This window comes from Ammospiza nelsoni, chromosome 16 (genome assembly GCF_027579445.1).
Source record: "Ammospiza nelsoni isolate bAmmNel1 chromosome 16, bAmmNel1.pri, whole genome shotgun sequence".
Lineage (NCBI taxonomy): Eukaryota > Metazoa > Chordata > Aves > Passeriformes > Passerellidae > Ammospiza > Ammospiza nelsoni.
In genome coordinates this window covers 5,341,839-5,363,155 of record NC_080648.1, presented here as the reverse complement: position 1 = coordinate 5,363,155, position 21,317 = coordinate 5,341,839, and the positions used below count along the sequence as shown (strand labels likewise).

At 45.2% G+C, this 21,317-nt stretch overlaps 1 protein-coding gene across 2 annotated transcripts in view; it reads right to left on the bottom strand.

Moving 5' to 3' along the window:
- The window catches only part of SLIT3 (slit guidance ligand 3), a 487,770-nt gene that overhangs the window by 20,479 nt on the left and 445,974 nt on the right, over positions 1-21,317 (bottom strand). For both annotated transcript variants that reach the window (XM_059483464.1, XM_059483463.1), the window contains 4 exons: positions 17,481-17,574; positions 12,214-12,351; positions 7,368-7,608; positions 4,973-5,103 (listed from right to left, as the gene is read on the bottom strand). In XM_059483464.1, the coding sequence (XP_059339447.1) occupies positions 4,973-5,103; positions 7,368-7,608; positions 12,214-12,351; positions 17,481-17,574 (604 nt within the window). The remainder of the gene's footprint in view (positions 1-4,972; positions 5,104-7,367; positions 7,609-12,213; positions 12,352-17,480; positions 17,575-21,317) is intronic.

The window sequence follows — 21,317 nt, the reverse complement described above, 5'->3', positions numbered from 1 at the left end:
TGATACAGAATCCTTAAGGGGTACCTGAAAAAATAGGAGTGCATGCTAGAATAAAATGAACTGCAAATATGCAGAATTGTAAAGAGCTCAGTGATGCCTCACAGAAATGACTGAAAAACATTCCATTTAGAGCCCATCCAGAGTATCAAACAGGCATCCCACCAGGGATGGGCACAGCATGGGCTGCAGACTGTGAAGGTGTTAGGAAGAACAGGAGCAGTCATGCAGTGCACTCTGCAAAGACACTTTCACCAAAAAACTGAGTTTGACAAGCTCTAATAATGATCCTAAGAATAATTAATGTTCTCACTCCTCCAGCACATTCCTCCCCAGAAGGCAGAGAATTAATGGTGAAGCCTCCCAGGCTTTTCTGCAGATAAGCAATTCCAGCTAAAGAGACAATGGCACAAACTCCCTCTCTGTGGAAGGTGTGGATGTTTCACTGCCAAAGCACCGGTTCAGGACCAGCAGAAATTTGAGTAGAGGACAAAAGTTCCCTTCAGCAGTGGCCTGGCCAGGGACAGTGCTGGACATGGAATCCCAGCAGCTCCCAGGCTCCAGAGCCTGAAGAAACAGGACACAGAAGTTTCCAGATGCCACCAACATAAAGAACCTTGTGCTGTTCTACAACCAAGAGGGACAGGGGGACAGGAACCTCACCCTGCAGCACATTTCTGAAACACCTTTTCTGTTATTCATGCCTTTCTCGACTTTTTACACAGGGAACCAGATTTAATTTGTCGTCTTGCAGTCATCACATGTGAAACAGATACAGCAGGAATGTGAGCTCCTTTATTTCAGGCCTTTTGCTTTAACCACAAGAACATCCATCTATGCTGTGTAAGAGTCAGCCAGACCATGAGAACTGCATGATACAATCTACAAGGAATATTTTTAATGATAGAGCATTTTTGAAAGCAGATTATTCAGGGATACTTTTAAAAGGAATTAAAATGTGATTTGGGTGTAGTCTCTACAGAAAGACAAATATAATTAATTCTTATCTTTTCCTAACTGCCTCCTTTTTCACTGCTGTCAGGAATCTTGCATGAAAACATATGATTTTACACCAACAACGCCTGCATCTTGCTCTTCACCAGATATGACAGTCTGTATGCAACATGGCAATCTGGGAACTCTGGAGGGAATTACATCAGCACTTTGTGTCAAAGTTCTGTTTTCCATTTGTATTAGGAAGGATTATTTCAGCATCCAAATCAATATGACTGTGTGGCAGCATAAAATCTATTGGAGAAAAGTTTACAAGTAAGGTCTTATCTCTAGCTCAAGGAACAGATGTGGGAAAAAAAGACTGAAAATAGGGAGTTCTCCCTATAGAGTACAGTTAAACAGATAACAGTGTCATTGGCTGAATGCTGGAACTATGGAATTAACTGCTCTTTGTTAATTCAAACTTTTAACAATTGGATTGTGGTAGTAAGTAAAAGCAGCATGTTCCTTACCAGTTGGCATCTTTAAATTAAGGTACAGTATCTATGTAAAAAATTTACTTCATTTCAAGAACTCACTGTTGGAGTGGCACCAAGCACTGTCATGGCATGGAGGAGTAACTCTGAGCAGTGCAGAAACCAGGGGGGCAATAAAGCATTCAGAAAAATATTCCTGTACCCAGTTGTCCATTAAATAGAATAAAAGAAACAATAACTTGGAATCCTGTTTCAAATATGGATCTTCTGTAAGAGCTTTACTCTGACGTCCAGGAAACCATTTTTCTGCAGCTCACAAGTGACAGGTTCCAGTAAAAGATCAGCCAGATTTTCTTTTAAAGGGTGAGTTCTGTCATTGCATTATATTATATTACTGCATTAACTTGTATTTCTCTCTAACTTGGCGAAAAATGACAGGGAATTGTAGGTAGTCATTTCCACTGGACATGTGCTGACCTTTACCTGACCAGAATGAAAGAGAAGCCCAATGTCAACTTTAACCTTTCTATCCAAACTACCACAGGGACAAACACATGTTAAGCAAACCTGAATGTACAGCCAATTATCTTGGGCTTTTCCAGACTGACTTTGTGAAGCAATTCTGGTTCAATCTGCTCAAAGGAGTGACTAAAATACAAGAACAGGTTCACTCTGATAGCCAGGGACACCTCTGCCTTCCCAGAGGAGTTAAACATCTCTTTCCTGGCAGTCCCATCCTGTGGCACATCCCTGCCCTGAAATGCCCACAGCAGCTCTGCAGCAGAGCCACTCTCCGGAAAAATGGAAAAGTACCATCAAGTGTGACTGAGTCACTGCTGGCTTCCCAGACAACAGCTTTTATCTCATCCCTACAGGATACCACCTGTATTAGCCAAGTACTTTGCTAATTTTACTGTTTGCAAGTACTATTAATAAATCTTATCGTGGAGACTCTGATGAGGAATTACAGTTCATGTGGCTGGCCAATGACTTCCCACATCCCATCCTGGGAGTACCTGAAATAGCCAGCAAAACATCTCAGTTACAGCCCAGGACCAGGTCAGGGACAGATTTCCTGCAGCTGTAGCTGGCACAGCTCCCACCAGGCAGCATTTTAAGGCCTCCTCCTCTTCTGGCAGACTCTTCTGGGGAAAAACCAAGAGCCAAAGCCCTGCTCATCCAGTCCAAAAAGTGGACTGCTTTGAAGGGGAGCAGGACATGATATTGAGTGTGAACATTAATCTCACAGTCTTTCAACAGAGCTTTGCAAAGGCAAACAGTCCACTTTAGCTGAGAGTGAAAATGAAATGAGGCATCTAAACAAGACAGCAGGGACAAAGCAATAGGGAAGACAAACTATTTTAGCAATGGTGAGGCCAGGATGTTACAGGTTCTCCTGGCAACCTTGTTTTTAATGACAAATGAAAATTGTAGAAGTTAAAGAAAGGAGTTTCCCAAATTCTTCAGGTTGTGATAAAAAAAAAAAAAAAAAATGCATCACACTGAACCAGCCATTCAATTCATCAAAATGCAGATTAGGAGAAAACAAATAAAAGTCCAGATAAACTCATGGGAATCAGGTCCAGGTATAAGTAGACTTTAATTTCTCTTGAGAAAGCCTCTAAACAATCCAGAAGGTATTAGTGACACAACTTAGAAATGATGGCCAATGCCTGGATAATGGAAATAATTGACCATTGTCCAAGCTAAAAGGAAATGGGGGATTTTCTGTTATTTGGTGTTTTCCTGTCAAAACTCTGTGCCAAGCTGGAAGTCATGTGTTAGGCCAAACAGAGCACATGCCTTAGCTAAAAGTCAAACAGAGAGGTCAAACCTGATCCACTTATGCCTTCTACCCTTAAATCCTATGTTTGCAAGGGGACAAGCAGGTTTTCCTGCTCCTTCTTCTGCCTTTAAAGAAAACAAGACTTTAAATCTATTTAGAGGCCCTTTCTGACATTCTTTAGCTGCAGTTTTTCTCAATCAACCTAATCTTTTCCCATCGAGCTCCATGCTAATCCCATTTTGCTCCACTCCTTAAACTAATAAAAGATTAGAGTGACATTTCAGAAAGGGCACCGTATTAAGCAGCTTCTTTCCCATCTCAGCAGACCAGGGTGCACAAAACGTAGTGAACAGGCCATTAATCTCATGGTAATGAGGTGCCAGAGTGAATGGAGCCCTCCTCCCTGATCCCTGGGAAGGGTGGGGACAAGGAGGACACTGCACCCACCCAGAGGGCAGCAGCTCCATGGAGTGTTGTTTGTGTTGTGTGCTGGTGGCAGCAGCTCCTGTCCCCACTCTGCCATGGTGACATGGCCAGCAAACATCCACATCACCCCTGACACAAAACAACCTTTGCCTCTGTTCTAATTAGCAGCACTAAACTGTTTATCAGCCCCAGCTGATCAATTAGGATCAACAGCCACACACAGAGATGTTTTTCACACCTATCCATCCAGCTGGTGAAATCTATGGGCAAACTACTCCCTTCATTCCTACAGGGGACAGGCCCGTGCTCTTCCTGGCAAGATGTCTGCATTGGTATTATTCACTTTGCTTTAATACAGAAAGAATGTTTTCATTTTCTTAAAAATGCCACCATTTCCCTAAAGAAAAATCCCTGGGAGGCTCAAATGTTAGCAAGTGCTGAGAAAACTTTCTGAGAGAAGTCTGAGGTGGGTGATGCGTGGTGACATCCATGCTGTCCCCTGCTCTCCCCACAGTGTGAGTGGGCTGGGAATTGCAGCTCTGCTGCACACACAGTGCCAGGAGCCTGTGCCCAGCCCAAAGTGCTCTGTGTGGTCACTGCTGCATCTGTGCTCACAGCAAACTGGAGCAACAGGGCTTGAAAATAACAACCAGGGAGAGGGATGCTGAAGGCACCGTGGAGGAAAAGGGCAGCACGTCCCTCCTTCCTGCAGAAGTGTCTCTATGCATGGATTTCACTTGTACATTTGCTTTTCTTTCTTGTGAATAGTGAATTAAACCTGTGGATTTCATATCCTCAAAAGCCAAGTGTATGAAGGTCAAACTATTCTACAATTTACTTTTGTAATTTGTTCTTTTTTGTGGTTGTGTAGGTACTACTGATACAGGCAAGAATTTCCTTAAAAATATTCACCCCATAGAAGACTTCAGCCCTCCTCCTTCTATTTGAGGTAGTCTAACCCTTCAGTTGCATATTCACGGTTCTGTCTTGGTACAGTCACTTAATGCTAGATATCAACAAAGAAACTGATTAATTGGAACTATTTCAAGGACAAAATTCACCAGAAGCCGAAACTTTACAGTAGATTAGAAAATGCATTTTTCTACAATTACAGGAGGACACAGCATCACTGGTATTGCCAATAAATGTCAATTTTTACCCGTGCAGCCTCCAGCTAAGTCTTTATCCTGATTTTCTCATCTAATTACATGCATAAAAGAGATACCTTGAAGTAAAATAAAAGGTTTTTCTGCAAAGCACATTTATTAGAAAAATCCTACCTCTGCTCACCAGTTTTGGAAGCCAACTGCCTTGGCAGAGCTCAGCCTCTTACCTGTACACTGTGGTGGGTGGGGAGCTCAGGGTGTCATAGATGAGCCTCACGTGTCCCTGGTACAGCTCCAGAGCCAAAGGGTCATTGTCTCCTTTGTACAGTAAGATGCCATTGTCCTTGTCCGTGGCTACCTGTGAAACGTTCATAACCACGTGAGGTTGCTTGGGAATGATTAATAAAAGGAATAAACCTGTATTTAAAATCAAACCAAAATCATACATGCAATTCTAATATGCTTTAATACATCATATGTGTGAGCAGCAATGAGAGCAAGAGCCAGGAGGCACAGAAAGGTCTTTGGGCTCACACACAAAGGCCAACTTCCCATTTCACATGAGAAACAATTTTCAGTTGTCTTCTGAACCTTGGACCAGTATCAAAACCCCAGGAGTTCTGTCTGCTGAACAAGCAAAATATTGTACAGGGAGGCCATCCTGTTTTAAGAAGCACCATGACATTGAACACCAAGTTGTACAGGATGAACCACTGTGCTGTAGGGAGAATCAGTAGGAAGACACAGAGCACTCCTGAGTCATCCCTGGCTGTGTTGCCAGTCTGGGAATCAGAGTCTGGGGGGATTCTGGAGGCAGCATGTGTGCCCACAAAGGTACACTGGTGCCTCAGTCCCTCCTTCACATTTCGCTGATTTTAGAGCAGACAGCTGGCTCACAATTTTTTCCAGGACTTTGGCCACCAGCCCCGGTTCCATCAGCATGAGATACATGCATGCTACAGGTTAAATGTCTCTATGCATGGATTTCACTTGTACATTTGCTTTTCCTTCTTGTGAATAGTGAATTAAATCTGTGGATTTTGTATCCTCAAAAGCCAAGTGTCTGAAGGTCAAACTACTCCTACAGCTTACCTTTGTCATTTGTGTTTTTTTTTGTGATACAGGCAAGAATTTCCTTAAAAATATTCACCCCATAGAAGAGTTCAGCCCTCCTCCTTCTATTTAAGGCAGTCTAACCCTGCAGTTGCACATTTAGCACTGTTAAGTCACAAATGACACAGAGACAGGCAGAAGTGGCATAAGCACTCCATCCTTACTGCAACTGCTTCTTTTCTACACTGCTCTGATACAGGTGGGCCTGATTGGTCATTTAATCAAAACATTTCACCTGAATAGCTAATTAACAAGACACCCATTTGTAAACAATCTTGTGAGAATAACAAGAAAACAAATATTAGTAAAATACCACCTACAGGTTGTTTTAATAATTTGTTATCATTGCTTATCTCCAGCTTCCTAAAGTCTCCTGGGCTGATTCTTATCTACCTTTCTCTCTCTCTGGCCAGGCTGTCACATTCACTGTTCTGTCTTGACACGGTCACATAATGCTAGATATCAACAAAGAAACTGATTATTTGGAACAATTGCAAGGAGAAAATTCACCAAAACCTGACACTTTACAGTTGTGGGTGTACCAGTTGTGGGTTCCTCTGGGTCTGGATTGAAGGCACATGAGGCAGTAGTTCTCGTTGGGATTCAAGTGTTTGTTATTTCTTATCAGTAAAACACTCCAAGTACTGAGTTTGGCAGCTTTTCATTAGAAGGCACAAAATGGCCAACAATCTCTTGTTACAAGGTCTTTTAAGACTGAACTATCCAATTAAGAAAGGACATCTAGATTAAGAAAGAACAACCTTTTAACCCAATAACTGATCCTACACAGCCCACAATGGGGACTTTTCTGCCCAATTACAAAATGCCACCAAAACCCATGAAGAAGAAGGAAGAAGAAGCATGAAGAAGAATGCCAGGACAACACCCTGTGCCCCTCCATCTTGCTTCCATCCACAAGTGTTTATTACTTCTTATCAGTAAAAGAGTTTGGCAGCTTTTCATTAGAAGGCACAAAATGGCCAACAATCTCTTGTTACAAGGTCTTTTAAGTCTAAGCTGTCCAATTAAGAAAGGACACCTAGATAATTTTCCCTTTTAACCCAATAACTGATCCCACAGAGCCCACAATGCAGACTTTCCTGCCCAATTACAAAATACCACCATAACCCATGAAGAAGAAGGAAGGAGAAGCCCAGAACAACACCCTGTGCCCTCCATCTTGCTTCCATCCACAACATCCTAAAAATCCCAAAACCTGAATTTCTCACCAAGTGATACACCCACACTACTCTCTATAATCTATTTCACACTTTTGTGGATTCCAGGCTATCTTGAAGCCTGGGAAACTTTCTCCATGAATGAGGGTCAAAGTCAGTGCTCCCCTGGGGATCAGGGCACCCCAGAACAAACAGAGAAATATTCCCAATGCTCTGGGTTTCCACAACAGCAGATTAGAAAACGCATTTTCCTCCAACTACAGGAGGACACAGCATCACCGTCACCACCACCAAACATCAATTTTCACCCGCGCAGCCTCCTGTGACCAACCTGCAGGGAGATGTTGGCCTGGGGGCGGATTTTGGCGGGGGGCAGCTCCACGTAGGAGTCCTTGCCCACGAAGTTGACGGTGATGAGCTTCTCGCAGCGCTGCCCCGCGAAGCCGGCCAGGCAGCGGCACACGGGCTCGTGCTGCGCCACCACGCACTGCGCGCCGTGCTGGCACTCGTAGTTGTCACACGGGCTCGTCTGCAGCAGCACCATGGGCGGCGGTGTCTCGCAGAACAGCCCACTGCAGAGGGAAGGGAAACTCAGCCTCGGTCACCAGCGCTTTGTTGTATTTATTTCAGCTGCTGCTGGTGCCTTGGAGCATCAGCATCATGCCTAAAACAGAGGCTGGACAGAATTAACAGAATAAAAGCAGAAGGTCTGAGACAAAGTAGAAATTCTACAGAGTAGAAATTCTCCAGAGTAGAAGTCCATTTTGATTTAGGTGAAATGTACATCTTTGAGTCTATGGTTAGAAAACATAGCTATGTAGCCTGACTGCAAAAGCCCAGGCTCAGAGAAACTGCTTCGGTGAAGGACAGAGATAAGGGGGGGAGACAGAGGGTGATAGAGAGAGACAGAGACTGCTGTGAGAGCAGGTCAACCTGACCTAGGAATTCTTTCTGATAAAGAACTAGCGGCAAATGTCACGCAAAATTCATAAAAATGAATATGTATGAACCTACTGTGAAATTGTATGCATATGTATTTGAGAGGGGGATAAAAAGGGACCTGAAGTTCTCAGAGGTATACATCTTCTAAGGACAGTAATCTCCACATGTGTCCAGTGCTGGAATAAACATACCAGCATTACAACTTTCACAAAGTTGTGGAGTTTTGTTTATCTTTGCAAAACAGGTCTTTAATACTCGTGTTGTGTTGTGATTTCTGGGTATAGCTCAGAACTTCGGGTCCCTCCCCTGATGATCCCTCCCAGGTGTGTCAGTCACTGCTCCTTTCCCCTCCCGGCACTGTCTGTCAGTCCTGGCATTCCAGGAGGGCGTTGAGTGATTGGCAGATTCAAAGGATGCCCTCTGCCCCTGGGGGACATTGAGGCACTGAGAGCAGCCTGAACTGCCCTTTGCTCTGGTTCTTCAGCTCTGCAAGGCACTGCAGCCTGGCTGAAACAGCTTCCACCCATCTGTGCCCTGCAGAGCTTCCCAGTGAAGCCTGTGAGCCATTTAAACCCAAACCTGAGACCTCCCCATCCTACATCTGTGATTTGAGTCTGCTCTGCAAACAGCGAATCCCTTTCCAGAGGTACCACAGAACAGAGCACTGCTAACCCAGCCTGTGAGCTCCCTTCCACCTAATGCCCATTGTTTTGTTTTGTCTTTGGCAGCAAGTAGGAAACAGAAGGAAAATCAGTGCATATAATTTTAATTTTTTGGAGGTTAAAAATAATCATAATAAAAAATCCACGTGACCCACAACAGCCTCCACTAACAGAAAGCAAATGTTGGAAGAAGCCAGATTGTCTGTGCTTAGTGCTGCTCTGAAAGATTCCCCAGGCTCCTGGTATGGCTCCTGCACACCCTTGCTTGCTGTGAAACCCCCCCTGGTGCATGGTTTTACCAGGGCAGCTCTCCTAATACTGGCACCTAGAACTTACATTAGTGACAGGTCTGTCAAGGCCCTTTCCTTTTTAATTTTAAACATTTTTTATTAGTATATATTTAGAAATAATAAATAAGATTTATTTCCCCAGCAGTGGAATGTGGAACACAGCCTGCCTTCCTTCCATAGCTTGTCCAAGTCCATTCTGCCTGGTACAATCTCATTTATTTAAATAATCACTGTGAGCTCCTTGCAGCAGTGTGTCCCAGTGGAGAGCCCAGGAGCATCTGCAGCACAGAGGAGCAGTGCTTCCATCAGGCTCTGCAGATAATGTGTGCTTCCCCACCAGAGCAGCATTTACCAGGCAGCACCACTGAGAGGCTGATTGCTGGAGGGAAGCTTGGAGAACTCAGGGTTTATTCAGCGGGGCTCACCAATTCTCTAAAACGTTTTCATCTGCAGGGGGCAAATGAGTGCTATTTTGGGAAGAAAACACTGAAAACTTTTCAGGAGGAAAGCAGATTCTGCAGCTGGGAGGAGTTGGTGAGTGCTAAGGAAAGGTGCTGCAAGGAGCACAGCTACACCTGACCAGTGAATGGGAAGGGGTGAAATGGGAGAGTGAGTGTGTGCATGGTGGCACTATTGATCTTTGGGGCTGTCATGAGAGCCTCACTGTGCATGAGGCCCTGCCTACCCTGCTCAGAATTACCCAATGCCATTTGTTCAGCTGTGTGAGGATGGAAGTTTTAACATCTTTTTAATGTGTGGCTCTGACACACAGCGTAGCGACAACCATAAAATCATTACAGGTCTGTGCCTTTATTACAACAGCATAAGCTCTGAATAATTGGGAGGGCACTCTGCAAACTCACTGCTGGGAAATGATTCCTGATACTTCGCCAAAAAACTTTATTAATCATCATCTTAGGTCTCCTAGTTACCTTTGTTGGGCCACCCCTCATGTTTTCTCCTTTTCATCAACACTTGCAGCCTTCAAACACGTGCACAGTTATCTCCTTGTCACACATCCCCATGCCCAAGGCAGCTGTGAGGACAGGGGAGTCTGTAACCCTGAACATCAGAAGGCTGAGCTCTGTCAATCACCATATTTGCATTTGTAATCTTAACAGGAAAAAAGCCCAAACCTCAGAACCCCCTTCAGAGCAGCAGAGGCCTTTAAACTACAAAAGGCTTGAGTCATGGGAAGAATAATGAGATCATGTTTTGTTAGCAGAATTTTAATCCTGAAATCAAACAAGATCAGGGACTGTTCTGCATGGAGAACACATGGGGCTCCATCTTGCTGTCTGCCTTGGCACAGGGAGTGTAGTAGTGCTCAGTGTGAGGTTTTCCTCCCCACAGACCCATGTCTTCCTTGCATCTTGCACAGGAAATTTAGGGAAGTGGCATGGACTAGTGGAAAAAAGAAAGCAAACAGGAGAACTCAAGTCAATCTGGCTGTGCTGTTGACAGGCAGTGGAATTACTTTACTTGCCCATGGTTTCCTTGGGCTGTGAAGTGCTGTCTAAGCTGGTAGTTGAGTTTTGGAGCTTAGTGTAGAAAGATTCCTCTCCTTGGAGGACTGTTAGTGGAATGAGAGCTCTCATTTGATCAAGGGAGAAGACTGGGCTGCTCCAGGTCCTGCTCTTGATGTCCCTGGTGTGAGACCAGACAACCTGGGGCACTGTTTAAATTGCCAGGAGAGCTCTTTGGTACATGGGAAGGGACCAGACCAACCTCCCACCTACCCCTGCTGCTCCACCCAGCTGTGTCAGCTCAGAACATCTCTGACAAACACTGTGACTCTGCTTTCCCAGAAAAACTCCTCACATTCATCACTGCCTAGTGCTTACAGGCCTTAAAAAATCAGGGGACTTGCAGCAAAAGTCAGCCCCATGTGATGACAGGCTGGAGTTAGCCTTGACTCCAGACGTGGCTTTGCAATCCATTTCTCAGCTCTAACAATTGGCTAACACTGAGGATTTACATCCCACAGTCACGTTAGCCTCACCAGTCACCAATCTGCAGCATCCCTCAGGCCACCAAATGGATTGCAGCAGAGAGTGAAACAGGGAGAGAAGGGTATGAATTTGAAATTCAGAGGATATCTGATACCTTGTAAATAACAAGCCTGATTCTGTGAAACCATGGGCTGACATCATGTTATATATCAATGCCTGTTCAGGGAAGGCTGTCTGCTTTGCAACAGAAATGTGTGTTGGGAGAGAAGGAAAAAACCCCAGACCAGCAAGGATGAAAGCAAGAAGAATGAAAACAGTTGCAGATACAAAGCAGAGAAGATGATTTATAAGTGTTCATGCAATTTCTGCTTTGTCAAGACTGATCTTTACAGGTACCCCTTCTTTGTCTCATGTGTGTATTTCAAACACAGAAAAGGTTTAGCTGGAAGGAAGCCAGTATCCAGCCCCAGGCAATGATTAGTGAATCCATTTGGAGGAGCACACTTATCTTTGACAGACAGAGATTTCCAGGAGTCAGATATATTGGCAGCTGTCAGAATGAGAGGCTGGAAATTTACAGCCTGCATCATTCTGAGCTCGTCCAAGAGACACAGAGACACTGCCACAAAATCCTCAGACTCACATTTTCCCTGCAGCCAGTTGGTAGGGTTCATAAACACAATTTTATTCTCCTTTGCTCACTCTGCACATGCAGGTTTTATCTCTGTATAACTTAGGTGAGTGTGCTAGGTAGTGTGCTCTGTGTGTGAGCAGGGATGGCTGGGGCATTCACTCACATGGCACTGCCCCAAAATCACTGCTTTCCAAGCAAAAATATCCAATTAACTTGTTAGAACCTCCTTTTAAGCAGGGACAGGCACCTGTTCACAGGGAGAATTTGTCAGATCAGTGCTAGAGAGGATGATGGGGATGGGAGATCAGGGCTGTGTTAGAGGCTGTTGTGGATGGGAGATCAGGCTGGGTTAGAGGCTGATGGGGATGGGAGATCAGTGCTGGGTTAGGGGCTGATGGGGATGTCAGGGCTGGGTTAGAGGCTGGTGAGGATGGGAGATCAGTTCTGGGAGAGGCTGATGAGGATGGGAGATCAGGCTGGGTTAGAGGCTGATGGGGATGTCAGATCAGGCTGGGTTAGAGGCTGGTGGAGGTGTCAGATCAGGCTGGGTTAGAGGCTGATGGGGATGTCAGATCAGGCTGGGTTAGAGGCTGATGGGGATGTCAGATCAGGCTGGGTTAGAGGCTGATGGGGATGTCAGATCAGTGCTGTTAGAGGCTGGTGAGGCTGGGGGGGCTCGGGGCGAGCCCTGCCGTACCTGAAGCCCTGCGGGCACACGCAGGTGTAGCCATTGACCGCGTCCACGCAGGCGGCGCCGTGCCGGCACTTGTGTCCCACGCAGTCATCATCATCCACTTCGCAGCGCTTGCCGCTGTAGCCCGGCAGGCACTCACATCTGAAAGGCACAACATCCCTGTTAATGGCTCCTTTCACACCGGCAGCCCAGCACCTGTTGGATTTGGGGTGGGGACACGTTTGCAATTATTGCTGGCAGCATCAAGCACAGCTCCTGCCCAGGTCCCTCCTGGCTGGCTGCATTTGAGGCTCTGCAGCCTGCTAAAATCCCACTGGAGCAAAGCACCACCATCCTCCAGCTTCTCCTCAGCCGAGTCTGTGAGAGGGGTGCTCACCCTGCAGAGTCCCAGTTGTGCTAAAGGTGACAATCCCCTCCCTGACCTTACAGAATAAGGGGCAATATTCTGCAAGGGCAGTGCCCCTGATGCCCCACAGTAGGATTTTGCCAGTGCCTGCACACTGCTGGGTGGCTGAGCTTGGCTCTGTACACAGGAAGGGTCCACCTTCCAAAACAGTCTGTGAACAAGCTATAAACCTCAGCAAATTCAGAGAGAAAGACCAAGTTTTGAGACCACCACTGCTTTCCATTCATTGGCAAAATTCATTTCCATTCAAAATGCTGCTGCAGCAGTGCAAAGTTGTCTTTGCAGTGTGTCCTTTGCCATGGTGACACTGCGCCTTCTGCTGTGGGGTGGGTGACACCGTGGGATGGAGCACAGTGGGATGCACCCAGACCTGCAGACACTGCCTGTTGCTTTCATTTGATACAATTCTCAAGTGTGCTATACAAAGGCTGCATCAGCATTTCTATTTATAAGTACTGCAGAAGTTTATAACCTGACAATAGAAAATGCATCTCAAAGTCTCTGACTTGGATCAGATCTTTTGGGATTGCTGAGCAGCCTTTTTTTTGAATCTATCCTGTAGGCAATGTTTAGTAATGAACACTCTTTAGTCCATAAAACACGTTTTAGTCCTCCCAGCTGGATGTTGCACATCTGGAAAACAAAAGGCACTTCAAGCAAATCAGGGGAAGAGCTGCAGAGAATTTCAGCACTAAAGGAGAGGTTTGTGCTCTTGCTAGAGCCTGTGGTTGGACACAGTGTGGTAGTCACTGGTAGCTGGAAGAAGAGAGACATTATAAAGCTGAGGATGTGGCATCAGGAGAGAGGCTACTGCTCCATCAATCTCTTCATCTGGTCTACTCCTCCTCCTCCCTGCCAGCAGCCTGGGGGGGTAAATGCAGGAGGAAACTTGGGGGAAACCTCTTCAGAGGAGCTGGACACACAGGAGTGATGAGGAAACACCACTGCCACTCCCAGGCAGCCTCCTTGTGCTGTCCCCAGTGACAGCTCCTGGCTGCTCCCACGGCTGAGCTGGGTGGCACTGCAGGATCCACAGTGTCACCTGTGAGTGCCAGTGGCCAGAGAGGCTGCAGGGTGACAGCAGCCACCCCACCCAGGGTCACTCACACCGAATGTGAGCTCCAGTTCCTTGCAGAGCATGGCCTGGCTGGCTGAAGGAGGAGATGGGGCACAGCCTGGTCTGTCCCTGGGCAGGGGTAGGGGCATGCAGAACCCTCCCTCCAGGACAGCCCCACCATCACCTGGCAGCCACAGCAGGGTCCATCTCCCACCTCTGCATGTGTGCATTGCCATTTTACACCTTGCTGCCTCAGGGAATACTGTGGTTAACATAATGGAGATGGCAAATCAGAGCAAAGAGCAAAAAACAAGAGGTGTTCCTGCCCCAAACCCTAAGAAATGGGCAGTGTTTTCTGGCAGCATTGCAGACACACCTGCAAGGAAACAGTGTCAATCAAAAGGCTTTGTGAGGGGAACTGGCAGCATTTAATCCTGTTGTTTTTTATTGATCCCCGCAGTCCTAATATAAAGTGATGTAATAATGAACAATGTGCAGTTCCTTATTCAGGGCTGCCATGCATCACTTTTATGATGTGTATTGGCTATCTCAGTAATGACAGAACCACCACTTTTCTCTGCGGGGCTGCATTAAATCAGCATTTTAAGCTGTCAGGTAATAATTCCAAGCTTTAGAATAATAAAGTATATTTATATCATGCTCCAACATCAATACAGTGAATGGAAAAACATGCTCCTTTCTTGAAGTTATTTTTTGGAAGTAATTTCATTGTGTTAAAGGCTGTTTTGTTTTGTTTTGTTTTCTGGCATATAGAAAGCTACTCTTCTTCTATACAGTAACAGCATACTAAAGATGTGGAGGCTGGAAGGGAGGAAAGCCACCTGCAAATTTAACTCCAAAAGCAAAGAGCTCTGTGCAGCCACAGACACACTGAAATAGTGCAGTTTGCTTCCAAGCTTGGCTTTAGAAGCATGGAATTCCTTTTGGGTCAGTCTTCTCTGAGCTCTTGGAGTGTCACATCTAAGCTGAAGCTACCAAAAAATGCCTGCCTGAAGTCCAGAAGGGGAGAAATTCAGCCCCATGAGTTCCTCATCTCCTAGAAACTCAGGGTCTGTGCCATCAGGGAATGGGGCATGGTAACTCCATCCTTATCCCACAGTCCCACACATACTGAAGGTCCATCAGTAAAATCTGATGTAGTAAAGGAGGTGGCAAAGAAACTTTGATGTTCTGATCCTGGCAAGAGAGTAATTTAAATTATTAGATATCTCATTTCCCAGTGACCATCTGATACCACTACAGTTGAAATCTTGTTTTCTCCTACAGCCTTGTAGTGATGGCAAGATTCCCAGTATCACAGAGAGCCTAAAACATGTCCAGTGGTATTTAAATTGTTGGCCTATCTGAGGGGATTTGCATCTGCATGCACTCAATGTCTGTTGTATTAAAGCCGTGAATCACAGCTCCTATGGCAGGGCCAGGATGGAATTTCTCTCCCCACATCAATAAATAACTTGGCTTCCTATCTTTTTTTTTCCTGTCTTTGTCATCTTTTCTTCCATCTGCAGAGCTGCAGACTGACCAGAGCTGAGAGCAGGACAGACAGACTGGTGTGTCCTGCTCACATGCCCAGCGCACTCCTGCCATTGACACTCCCTGCCTCTGAAGCAGACAGACAGATGGACAGGAGCCAGATTCCTCCTTCAGGAGCCTCATCCTGCACCACAGGAGCTCAGGGGATCAGCACAGGAGCACAGGCTGCTGTTTTCAGAGCCCCAGCAGCATCCACACATCACTGCACAACTGCTGAGGGCTCATTTCTGAATGGTCTGGTGCCACCAAAGTATGAAAGAAATAGCAATGCTTGGACACCTCTACATTCAAGGCTCCTTCACTTCTCAAGTTTGGCTGCTAGAAAGCAAAATGGGACAGGAGAATAAAGAAATAATGGATTTTTCTGTAGTGTTCTGTGACCGTGTTCACAGGGGTCTGAGGATGAGGGAAGAGATGAGGATCTGAATCCATGTTTCAGAAGGCTTGATTTATTATTTTATGATATATATTACATTAAAACTATACTAAAGGAATAGAAGAAAGGATTTCATTCAGAAAAATGAATATAAGAATAGATAAAGAAAGAATCAATAACAAAAGCTTGTGTCTCAGAGTCTGAGCCAGCTGTGATTGGCCATTAATTACAAATATCCAACACAGACCAATCCCAGATGCACCTGTTGCATTCCACAGCAGCAGATAACCATTGTTTACATTTTGTTCCGGAGGCCTCTCGGCTTCTCAGGAGGAAAAATCCTAAGGAAAGGATTTTTTATAAAAGATGTCTGGGACAGTGTTCTATGAATAGTGGGAAGAATAACACAACAAAGAGTAGCAGAAAAATACTTAAAAGCAGTTATTTAGCTCCCCTCAAGGGCTAGTGGCCCTACTGTGAAGAACACTTTTCTAGCAAGCATGTGAGAAAAACTATCTTGTTTACTCAAATAGTTTGGGTGGAAGGTATGACAATGCTTCCAGCAATGGGAAAACCATTCACAGCTGCCTGCACCCCTCCATGCTCTAAAAGAAGGCAATTTGAGTTACAAGCCTTCACCTCAAAACATGTTGTAGCTACTGAATTACCCAAAAGTGCTGGATTAACCAAGTGATGGATTAATTGGGAACAAAACCTGGAAAGAACATCAGGAACTATTGATGCACTGGCACACACCTCCTTGTCTGGTGCCTACACATCAGTTCAGGAACCGTCCTCACCATTTAATAGCTTCATCTTCTTCAAGATTTAGAAACATTTCTGTCTGGAGGCTTTTCACCCAAAAGAAAGGCTGGTGCTGTACTGCCTGTCTAGCAGAGAGTCAGCTGAGATAGCCACCTTCTCTAAGGTTTTGATTCATTTCCTTCTAACCCTCCTGAAATGTCCCGTGTGGCAGTTCACACTGTTCTGACATGCTGGTCACTTCACAGGACGCAATCTGACCCCAGCTGGAAGTTGCCAGGAGGAGCAAAGCCTGTCACCTTCCCTGTCCTGGCAGAGGACAGAGCCCAGAGGGGATCAGTGAGCCCCCAGGGCTGCCCTGCCAAACAGCCTCAGGGAAGGGGCAGAGAGCAGCTCATTCTGCACTCACCTCTCCTGGATTTGTCTCCTGAGATCTTTTCCTGACAAGGTTTTCACAGAGCTGGACTTTCCTGCTGTCTCTATTTGCTAAATTGCTCTGCCAGTCCCTCTTGAGACAAGCCACGAACGCTGCCACTGCCACCTCTCCAAGTCCCCGGGCCCAAAGCTCCTGGTGCTTTGCTGCCATCCAGAACACGAGGCTTTCTCTCACCCCTGAGACACAGCCAGTGTCATTCCCAAGAGGAAAATGCAAATGCAGACATCACCAAAGCCCAGATGAGCCAGGCAAAGCCAATGGAAAAGGCAGCTCCTGAGCTGGAGCCACCAGCTCTGAACTGTTCAGGCTCCTCTTACACTGCTTGAATTTATAAGTGCCCCAAGGATCACATAAGGAAACTCTCCTTGGTTTGTGATGTAGGATAAGGTGCTTTGCAGTGACTGCTCCATAAATTCTCCTATTGCCATGCTCTATTTCAGAATAATTCCTCTGCTCTGAGGGTACATCCATTATTTTCAGTAAACCACAGAAAGCTAGAAAAGTATTTATGTATGGATTAAAGTTAAAATGTGGCACAGAAAACTCAAATGTATATAGCCTTGCATAATTTGTGTTAATTTTGGAGATTTTTGCTCCCCACTCATTGCCAGAACAACTCCAGTCAAGCCAATGGATGAATGTGCCCTCTGTGCAGAGACCAACACACACACTCTCTTACCTGGTGCCTTTGTCCAGGGGAACACATTTGGACTCGTGCTGGCAGGGATTTAGCTCAGGAACACAGTGGTTAATCACTTCATCACACAGCTCACCTGAGGCAAAGGAAAAGCAAAAAAAGCTGTGACACAGCTTGAACAATGCTGAACACCCAAGATGTCCAGGGATGGCCAATCTCCCCACGTGCAGACAGCTCAGTAGTTCAGCAGGAAGTGACAAAATTGCTTGTTGAGGGCACGTGAGACTTCATTAAATCAGCTCCTTTGACCTGCAGTGACCACACTGTTCCTGTCACAGGGGTTTGAAAGCCTGCTGTAAAAGCACTGACTATGAACTCCACTTGCAGACAGACAAGGGATCAAATGGGCAGCTCCTGACCCAGAACCTCTCGTTTCAAAGCAAGAAAGTGACACAAAAGTGAAGTTGCTCATTGGACCCTAACATTTTCACACGGGCACATATTTCAGCCATGGTTAATACACTGCCAAAGAAGCTGATTGGACATCATTCTGGGAAAGAACAACAAGCCACAAACCCTCCCCCCAGAACCTCTGTGACTCTCCATAATAGGAACCAGCTTTAGGACTGCATGCAATTATAAAACATTCACTATTTATAAGAGAAGTACTAGCTCTATTGTGCTCACAGGAGATGATGTCTTTTTAGAAAAAAAAATCTACCTCATGTAAGCCCAGCTCAGCTGTTTCTAGGTCTGGTGTATAACATGCCATGAACCTCCCTGGATTTGTATAAGTTTTAATAATTAATAGCTGTAGAACATTCAAGCCGTGATAGTTTATTTAAATACAATCCTTCTTTGAGTTCTAAATTATTAGGTCACACTTCAGTACCCCAGGATTTGAGATGCAGCCAAAGACCACAGAGATCTTTGCCTTCCCTAGAATCACACAGAAACCTATCCCACACCTCCCAAAGCCTTGCAGGGAAAGCAAAGGTCAGGTAATCCCAGCATGGAACCCCAAAAAATCTGCAGTCCCAAACCCCCTGTGCAGCTCCACCAGAGGACTACATCTGCAGGGTTTCAAGGTTACACATATTTTCTGTGCCTGTACATAGTACACACCATCACATAACCAACAGGCCATGGGAATGGTGGGGAAAAAGGATAATGTGGGAGGCACTGGTGGGCTGGCATTGTTCTGGAAGGTTTTCATGGAGCTGCAGCTCCGCCTGTCCTGGGAGAAATGCCATTCTCAAAAATCCTCACATTTCTCTACACTCTAGTGGTTACAGAGAAACACCTGAAAACACAAGCCAAGCAAACCACAAAGATCAAAATTCAGATGGAAAATGCAAATCAGAACCATCCATCTTTTATCAGTTCTGTGATCTGGTGAGCTGGCTGAGAGCACAGTTTTGAGGATTATTCTGGTGCTGATAGGTGTGGTTTGTTAACTCCCCCAGCTGCTACTGCTCTGTCAGGTTATCCCTCCCACATGTCCAGCCTCCCTCCAGCACAAGATACATAGCTCTTGGTATGACTCTTCCTCTGAGAATGGAAGTATAATATGTGTTTGTCAATTGTTTTTGTGTGTTTCAAACATGAATGTGTCCTAGATCTGCTTTTGAGAGCTGTCAAGTGTAAATGAGAGCAGGAACACAACCCATGGGAGGGGGCACCTCCAGCACAAACCCCATCCTTGTGGGCCATACAAACCCTACTGGCTTGGTGCTGGGCTGGCACTGCCAGGGGAGTCTGCCATGGCATCCTGCAGTTTATTGTGCACAGAAGTTACAGGACAAGCAATTCCACCTGGAGCCAAGGGATCCTAGGCAGCTACCACTGTTAAAGGCTACTGTCACAGACATGTTTTATGAAAAATCCTTGCCTTAGGATTTTTCCTCCTGAGAAGCTGAGAGACCTCAGGAACAAAATGTAAACATTGATTATCTGCTGCTGTGGAATGCAGCAGGCAGATCTTTGATTGGTCTCATGTTGGTTGTTTCTAATTAACGGCCAATCACAGTCAGCTGGCTCAGACAGAGAGTCCGAGACACAAGCCTTTGTTATTCATTCCTTCTTTTTCTATTCTTAGCTAGCCTTCTGATGAAATCCTTTCTTCTAATCTTTTAGTATAGTTTTAATATAATATATATCATAAAATAAAAAATCAAGCCTTCTGAAACATGGAGTCAGATCCTCATCTCTTCCCTCATCCTCAGACCCCTGCAAACACAGTCACAGGCTACCAAATCTTTTCACAGCCCTGGACAAACCCTGTGCAAATACAATGAAAATATCCAGCTGAGGAAAGGGGATGTGCCAAGGAAACTGAACACTGCAGATCCATGGGAACCAGGGAACAGATCTGGGTTTGGGGTTGGCCACTGCACTTTGCTGCTCCTCAAAAGCAATGAGAGATGTTCAGTTCCTATAGCTGTGAACACTGGGGACAGCTGTTGACACCTGTTAACAGGCCTGTTAACATCAAGCCTCCTCCTAATCTTTAGTAATTGGTTCAGCTGCAACTCTTTAGGGGATAAGATTACATTCTGTACCACCTTCATTTACCCATACTGTATCCCCATACAGGACAGGTCTGTTCACTGCCATCCCCAAGCCCACAGGACACCAACCCTCCCAAAAACTAACAAAGGCACTCCCTCAGACCTGAACATGAGCAGGGCACACCTTGCTACAAAGCTTGGAGAGCTGCCAGTTTGTCATCTTGATATTCCCCATGTCCCTTGTGTGCTATGGATCTCATGTGAAAATAAACATTAAAAAATTAACTGGCTGGTGACATGAAAAGAGCTCAAATGGGCTAAAGCTGGAAATAATTTTGGAAGGCCTTCTAATAACTGAAGAGAGTGTGGATAGATGCCTTCAACTGTCCTTGCACTATAAATGGTCAATACATACTTTTGAAGTTTCTATTTTTTCCTTTGTTTTGTTTTGAAGCAAAGGAAGCAGGCTTTAAAAAAATATGAACAGTATCAAAACTCTCAAAGGAAATCATAATTCTTCTTAAAGTATTCTTCTGAACAGTCTTGACAAGTGCTTAGAGATCCAGTAAAAATCTCCCCAAATGTCAAATATTATGACTCACTGTGTCATTCTGAAGACACCACTATCAAAAAGTAGGAGAATTCTAGGCTAGGTACCAAACACAGCATCCAAAAAAAGAGATATTTTTCATGCAAAACTTGGAACATTTAAGGATCCTTCCTGTTATTTTTCCCATCTATCACTCATTAGGGAGCTCACTTGGGAGCTCTAGAGCAACTGGAGCAGCCTCATCTCAGGAAGAAAATACCTCTTGGTCATTATTTCAGGCGCCACCAGTGTTCAGTAGATGCTGCAGAAAGCATGCCAGGGAAATAAAACACTTTTTGAAAAGCAAAGCCCAAGGCACCAGCCACACAATGTCTTTCTCATATTTTATTCACTCAGAAAATTATCTGGGCCAAAAAATCTGCCCTCAGACCTGAGAGCTCAATATTCATTGGTCGCTTTAATGTCAGTATCAGAGGAAAAATGTGATCCTCTTTTTTTTTTTGGAGTGACACAGGGCTGCTTCTCTGTGCAGCAATTAAAGGTCTAGTCCAAATTTCTCACTGGATAGTTATGTGAACCTAAAAACAGACTGGACATTCATCTTGGGCCAGCTCCTAGCAGCACTGCTTCTCTTTGTGGAGGATATTTGATCATGCTAAAACAAGAGAGAACTTCAGTGCAAAGCTTTCTCAAGTGTAGAAAACCATCCAACCTCCCCATTTTCCTCTCCCCTACATGTTCTCAAATCACAGCTCCAGTTTGGGTTTCTGAAGGGCTTCTATAAAACAGAGAGGAAAACCACATCTAAATTTATTTTAT